This window comes from Ixodes scapularis, unplaced genomic scaffold (assembly GCF_016920785.2).
Source record: "Ixodes scapularis isolate PalLabHiFi unplaced genomic scaffold, ASM1692078v2 PGA_scaffold0__279_contigs__length_252992795, whole genome shotgun sequence".
Taxonomy (NCBI): Eukaryota; Metazoa; Arthropoda; class Arachnida; order Ixodida; family Ixodidae; genus Ixodes; species Ixodes scapularis.
The window spans coordinates 22,980,550-22,987,574 of NW_024609835.1; the positions used below are offsets into that span (position 1 = coordinate 22,980,550).

General features: G+C 53.2%; 1 protein-coding gene across 1 annotated transcript; it reads right to left on the reverse strand.

Annotated features, from left to right (window-relative positions):
• Positions 1 to 414: 414 nt before the first annotated feature.
• Positions 415 to 1,104, reverse strand: LOC121836565. Its single transcript, XM_042291497.1, has one exon. The coding sequence runs from the start codon at positions 1,102 to 1,104 to the stop codon at positions 415 to 417; it is 690 nt and encodes a 229-aa protein (XP_042147431.1).
• Positions 1,105 to 7,025: the final 5,921 nt, after the last annotated feature.

The following is a 7,025-nucleotide window of genomic DNA, read 5'->3' on the forward strand; positions in this document are numbered from 1 at the left end:
AAGGATAAACCTTTAGTCCCAGAGGTCTAAATCCAAGGGCGCAACGTTTAGACCCAGGGGTCCAAGTGCAAGGGCCTAACAGTTGGTCCTCGGGTTCATTTGAAACGGTGTAACAGTTAGTCCCAAGGGTCCAAGTGCAAGGGCCTAACAGTTCGTCCTCAGGGTTCAATTGAAACGGTGTAACAGTTGGTCCCAGGGGACCAAGTGCAAGGTCCTAACAGTTAGTCCTCGAGGTGCATTTGAAACGGTGTAACAGTTCGTCCCAACGGTGCTAGTGCGAGGGACTAACTGACGGGGCGCGACAGTTGCTCCCGTTACAGTTGCTCCCCTAGGGAACTAATGGTGATGGCAGCGCATTTGGTCCCCCGAGGGACTAAGTCGCGCTCTCTTTTTTCTTAGAGTGTAGGTTGTTGCCTAGCGGCCCCAGGATCTGTCTTCCTTGCTTTGTGTGTTGAAGTCTTCGTGCGCCACGACCCTGGCCTGGACCGTGTCCTGTAAAGTGTTGAGCTGCGCCCATTTCTTTAATTCTATCTTTTTAGTAAAAAAGGGTAGGCCCGTAATCACTCTCATCGCATGCCTATTGAGTGTCTCGAGTCTTTCCCACTGAACTTTGGTTAGATTGTAGTGTCTCGCGCCATAGCAAACCCGCGATGTCACGAGTGCCTTGACCATGTTCTTGGCCACCTCTAGAGTCGCTCCCCCTCTAACGCTGCATAGTCTGCGGATGACTCCCAGCGCTGAGTGGCAATGTCTGCTTGTTTGTTGAAGCCAGATGTCCCCTGTACCAGTCTCCTCGAAGACCAGACCAAGCACTTTGACCTCTCGAGACGGGAGAATCCTTTTCCCAGCCAGCACCAGGGTCATCTTCTCTCCAATCTTTTCTGTTCTCTCCTTAAAAGGGGCTAGGACCACATACTTGGTCTTCTCCGGTGCCGCACTGAGTCCCACCTTCCGCAGGTGATTCTCGATGACGTCCAAGCCTGCTTGTAGCGTTTCTTGTTGTTGGTACAGGTCTCCGGTCTGCGTCCAAATGGTCACGTCATCGGCGTAAACCGTTAGACCCAGTCCTTCGATCTGTTCAAGTTGGTGCGGTAAGGCTGCCATCACTATGTTAAAAGCATTGGTGAAATCACAGAGCCCTGTGGGACACCGATTCTGTTTGTCCTCCTCCCACCTTGCTCTCGTCCGCAGCGAACCGAGTATGTGCGGCCCTCGAGAAAGCTTCGGATGAAGTTTAGGGGTCTCCCAGAGATTCCCAAGGATTGAGCTTCTCCTATGACTGCGGCATGCGGTACCGAGTCGAAGGCTTTTTTTACGTCAATAGCGACGATCGTTCTAATCATCCTTTTTATTTTTCTTGATAATATCCTTCGAAATGAGCATGAGGCTTTCCTGCGTTCCGAGCCCCGGCCTAAAGCCCGTCTGCGTAGCGTGAAAACCTCCTGTTGTTTCAAGGAACCACTCGATCCGCTTCAGAACCATCATTTCCATTACCTTGCATGTGCAGGATGTCAAGGATATGGGGCGATAGTTGGTGATGGATCCCTTGTCTTTTCCTGGTTTCGGAATGGGTACCACGCTGGAATGTTTCCATTCCTCCGGCAGCTTTCTTGTCGCGCAGACGTTGTTGATTTCTTTCAGATATTCTTCTTTTGATTGATCTGGCAGATTCCTTAACATGGTCATTGTAACTTTGTCTGGCCCCGGTGCTGCATGGGCCTTTCCGACATGAAGCGCCGCTTCCAGTTCCCCTGGCGTGAACGGGCTGTCCATTCCTGGGTCTGGGGCGAGCATCTCAATCATGTATGGTTTAAACCCATCTGTGGCGTCCGGTGGTGGCTGTTATGTGCGCGGTACATAGTCACGTGATTTTTACGCAGTGCTCGTTTCGCTGGGATGGCTCTAAGGTCCGCTGCTGCCCTTTGCGATTAAGTGATTTTGAGCAGAAAAATAGCCTCACGGAAAATCTTCACACACGCACACTTTAATGGAAGGTAATAAAAATATTATGTTTGTTTTAAAGCCAGAAAAACCGAGGGCGAGGTAAGTATTTTAGTTTTCTAGGCTGGGTGGCGCGAGCTACCGCCCGTTATAACTATAGCCATTAGTATCCATCCACCCATTTGGTAGAGGGACATCCGAAACTGGGCGGAGCTGAACGGAGCGACGCAACGACGCGTCTGAAACCATGTGTCGCGAACCGTCCTGTGCGGCGATTCGGAGCAGCCATCTTCCCGACAGTTCGCACACCGGATCGGACAGTTTTGACGCGCATGTGTCTCGCGCTTAAAGCGCGAGACACATGCGCGAAAAAGCCATGCGATCCGACGTGCGAACCGCCGGAACGACGTCCGAGGGCGAGGGTTTTCGTCGCACCGGAGCGTCGGACGGGGGCTCCGTCCGGCGCCCGCATGCGTCCAACTTGCCAGATATCGCCGCACGCACGGTCCGATTTTCGGAAGGCCGCAGTGGCCGCAGCCAATGAGCACGGATGGCGAAGGTCATGTTGTCAAGTGACTTTCGGACCGATCGGGCGAGGAGGCGCAATGTGGTTCGGGGAAGCGGATGTGGCGGTGCGCTGTGCGTCACGCGCGGCGGGTCGTGGTTGTGAAGGAAACGGACGCCATCGAGTTTTCCCGCGCGCACAAAACGAGCTGCTGATTTCGAGCGCCAAAGCAAGCCTGCCTTCTGGGACCGATCGAGCCCGTCGAAACCCGAATATACTCCGTTTCACCTTAGGATGGACAGCAGCGGACGCTACGAGCCATTCCAATGTCATGTGTCATGTGAGCTTCAGGAGAGACGCAGCAATGCGCGCGGTACGTAGTCACGTGATTTGTACGCAGTGCTCGTTTCGCTGGGATGGCTCTAAGGTCCGCTGCGGTCCTTCGCGATTAAGTGATTTTGAGCAGAAAAATAGCCTCACGGAAAATCTTCACACACGCACACTTTAATAGAAGGTAATAAAAATATTATGTTCGTTTTGTTTTAAAGTCAGAAAAACGAAGAAGAGCGAGGGAAGTATTTTAGTTTTCTAGGCTAGGTGGCGCGAGTTACCGCCCGTTATAAATATAGCCATTAGCATCCATCCATCCATTTGGTAGAGGTACACCCGAAACTGGGCGGAGCTGAACGGAGCGACGCAACGACGCGTCGGAAACCATGTGTCGCGAACCGTCCGGTGCGGCGATTCGGAGCAGCCATCTTCCCGACAGTTCGCACGCCGGATCGGACAGCTTTGACGCGCATGTGTCTCGCGCTTAAAGCGCGAGACACATGCGCGAAAAAGCCATCCGATCCGGCGTGCGAACCGCCGGAACGACGTCCGAGGGCGAGGGTTTTCGTCGCACCGGAGCGTCGGACGAGGCCTCCGTCCGGCGCCGGCGTGCGTCCAACTTGCCAGATATCGCCGCACGCACGGTCCGATTTTCGGAAGGCCGCACTGGCCGCAGCCAATGAGCACGGATGGCGAAGGTCATGTTGTCAAGTGACTTTTGGACCGATCGGGCGAGGAGGCGCGACGTGGTTCGGGGAAGCGGATGTGGCGGTGCGCGGTGCGTCACGCGACGCGAGTCGTCGTTGTGAAGGAAACGGACGCCATCGAGTTTTCCCGCGCGTACAAAACGAGCTGCTGATTTCGCGCGCCAAAGCAAGCCGGCCTTCTGGGACCGATCGAGCCCGTCGAAACCCGAATATACTCCGGTTCACCTTAGGATGGACAGCAGCGGACGCTACGAGCCATTCCAATGTCATGTGAGCTTCGGGAGAGACGCAGTTATGTGCGCGGTACGTAGTCACGTGATTTTTACGCAGTGCTCGTTTCGCTGGGATGGCTCTAAGGTCCGCTGCGGTCCTTCGCGATTAAGTGATTTTGTGCAGAAAAACAGCCCCACGGAAAATCTTCACACACGCACACTTTAATAGAAGGTAATAAAAATATTAGCGCGAGACACATGCGCGTCAGAACTGTCCGATCCGGCGTGCGAACTGTCGGGAAGATGGCTGCTCAGAATCGCCGCACAGGACGGTTCGCGACACATGGTTTCCGACGCGTCGTTGCGTCGCTCCGTTCAGCTCCGCCCAGTTTCGGGTGTCCCTCTACCAGATGGATGGATGGATACTAATGGCTATAGTTATAACGGGCGGTAGCTCGCGCCACCTAGCCTAGAAAACTAAAATACTTCCCTCGCCCTTCTTGGTTTTTCTGGCTTTAAAACAAACATAATATTTTTATTACCTTCTATTAAAGTGTGCGTGTGTGAAGATTTTCCGTGAGGCTATTTTTCTGCTCAAAATCACTTAATCGCGAAGGACCGCAGCGGACCTTAGAGCCATCCCAGCGAAACGAGCACTGCGTAAAAATCACGTGACTACGTACCGCGCACATAACTGCGTCTCTCCCGAAGCTCACATGACACTGGAATGGCTCGTAGCGTCCGCTACTGTCCATCCTAAGGTGAAACGGAGTATATTCGGGTTTCGACGGGCTCGATCGGTCCCAGAAGGCCGGCTTGCTTTGGCGCGCGAAATCAGCAGCTCGTTTAGTGCGCGCGGGAAAACTCGATGGCGTCCGTTTCCTTCACAACGACGACTCGCGTCGCGTGACGCACCGCGCACCGCCACATCCGCTTCCCCGAACCACGTCGCGCCTCCTCGCCCGATCGGTCCGAAAGTCACTTGACAACATGACCTTCGCCATCCGTGCTCATTGGCTGCGGCCACTGCGGCCTTCCGAAAATCGGACCGTGCGTGCGGCGATATCTGGCAAGTTGGACGCACCCCGGCGCCGGACGGAGGCCTCGTCCGACGCTCCGGTGCGACGAAAACCCTTGCCCTCGGACGTCGTTCCGGCGGTTCGCACGTCGGATCGGATGGCTTTTTCGCGCATGTGTCTCGCGCTTAACGGGGGCACGCGTTAACCCATCCGCCGCGCTGCGCTAAGCGCGAGACACATGCGCGTCAAAACTGTCCGATCCGGCGTGCGAACTGTCGGGAAGATGGCTGCTCCGAATCGCCGCACAGGACAGTTCGCGATACGTGGTTTCCGACGCGTCGTTGCGTCGCTCCGTTCAGCTCCGCCCAGTTTCGGGTAAATGGATGGATGGCTGCTAATGGCTATATTTATAACGGGCGGTAGCTCGCGCCACCTAGCCTAGAACACTAAAATACTTCCCTCGCCCTTCTTGGTTTTTCTGACTTTAAAACAAACATAATATTTTTATTACCTTCTATTAAAGTGTGCGTGTGTGAAGATTTTCCGTGAGGCTGTTTTTCTGCTCAAGATCACTTAATCGCGAAGGACCGCAGCGGACCTTAGAGCCACCCCAGAGAAACGAGCACTGCGTAAAAATCACGTGACTACGTACCGCGCACATAACTGCGTCTCTCCCGAAGCTCACATGACATTGGAATGGCTCGTAGCGTCCGCTGCTGTCCATCGTAAGGTGAAACGGAGTATATTCGGGTTTCGACGGACTCGATCGGTCCCAGAAGGCAGGCTTGCTTTGGCGCTCGAAATCAGCGGCTCGTTTTGTGCGCGCGGGAAAACTCGATGGCGTCCGTTTCCTTCACAACCACGACTCGCCGCGCGTGACGCACCGCGCACCGCCACATCCGCTTCCCCGAACCACATTGCGCCTCCTCGCCCGATCGGTCCGAAAGTCACTTGACAACATGACCTTCGCCATCCGTGCTCATTGGCTGCGGCCACTGCGGCCTTCCGAAAATCGGACCGTGCGTGCGGCAGGGTTGGGCAGTATCGCGATACAAATGTATCGCGATAGTATTTCAGGAATACATTTCGTATCTGTATTTCTGTATCGCAATACAATTTTTTCGCCAGTATCTATTTCTGTATCGAAATACATTTTGAATGTTCCTTTGTATCGCGATACAATCAGGGTGAAATGTATTTCGTTACATTTTTTGAGAAATACTCAACCCCCCCCCCCCTCCCCCCCAAAAAAAATAAAATAAAAAAACCCGAACGCCTTTTTTCTTATTTTTTGAGGGCACCAGGGCCAAGGAGATGCTGGGGCATTGTTACCATGCTGACCAAGGTTCCTTCCGATTTTCTAAACTATTTTTCTATGCGTCCTCTTCTCTCTTCTGAGAACTGTTGCGCAGTCAGGGACTCGAACTAGGTGGCGTGCCAGGAGTAGAGTCCGAGCATCTTGTGCCACAGGTCCTTAGGTAGGGTTTTTTTTAGTCATTGTTTGCGGGCATCCAAAGCCCGCTGCTTACCGTCTCTTTTGCCTTAACGTACTCAGTACACCCATGCGGCAAAGTTGATTAACAGTTCGTTGCAGCACGAGCCTGGTGGTGGCTGACTTAAAATTGTAGGATATCTCGCGCAGTGAAGTTCAACAGATATTTGAATGCGTCCGCGGCTGCGCCCGTAATATTGCACGGCTCAAGGGTACGTCATCAGCCGACATTAAAGTGGCCCGCTGCTGTGGTGATCCGAAACCCAGAAAGGAGGTCAGACGTGGCCTCGCTGTGCCGACCCATACTTTGTACACCTGCGACTCGTCTCGAGCACGCTGTTTCTCGGAGAGCTCGCACCTCTGCCGGCAATATCAGGTCGCAATCCACGACGTCTTATTTGGAGTATGCAAGGCAAAACTTGATGACTGCAATCCATGCGTCGGTGGCGCAGGGTCAGCAGGAAGCACCTTCACAACACGGATGCCACCGTATCGTTTTTTCAACCGTAACAGAAGATAAGACATGTGTTCCAGTATGCTTCAGGTGGTCCACTATTCTCGAAAATCCTGCACAACCTTCAACGAGGTAAACTACAACGAAATTACATATTGCACTTTCATACAGCAGCGCGTTAAATTTCATCTTCAAGACCATACCTACAGATAAAGAATACCAGTTCATTCCACCGTGACGTCATGTGATAAATGTTGACAGGGGCGTCCTTATTTGACAAGGGCGTGGTGGCGTTTTGATGGGATTTAGGATGAAAGAGAATTTATTTAGAGGTCGAAGTCTTTTCGCATCCCTCGTCAGACAGA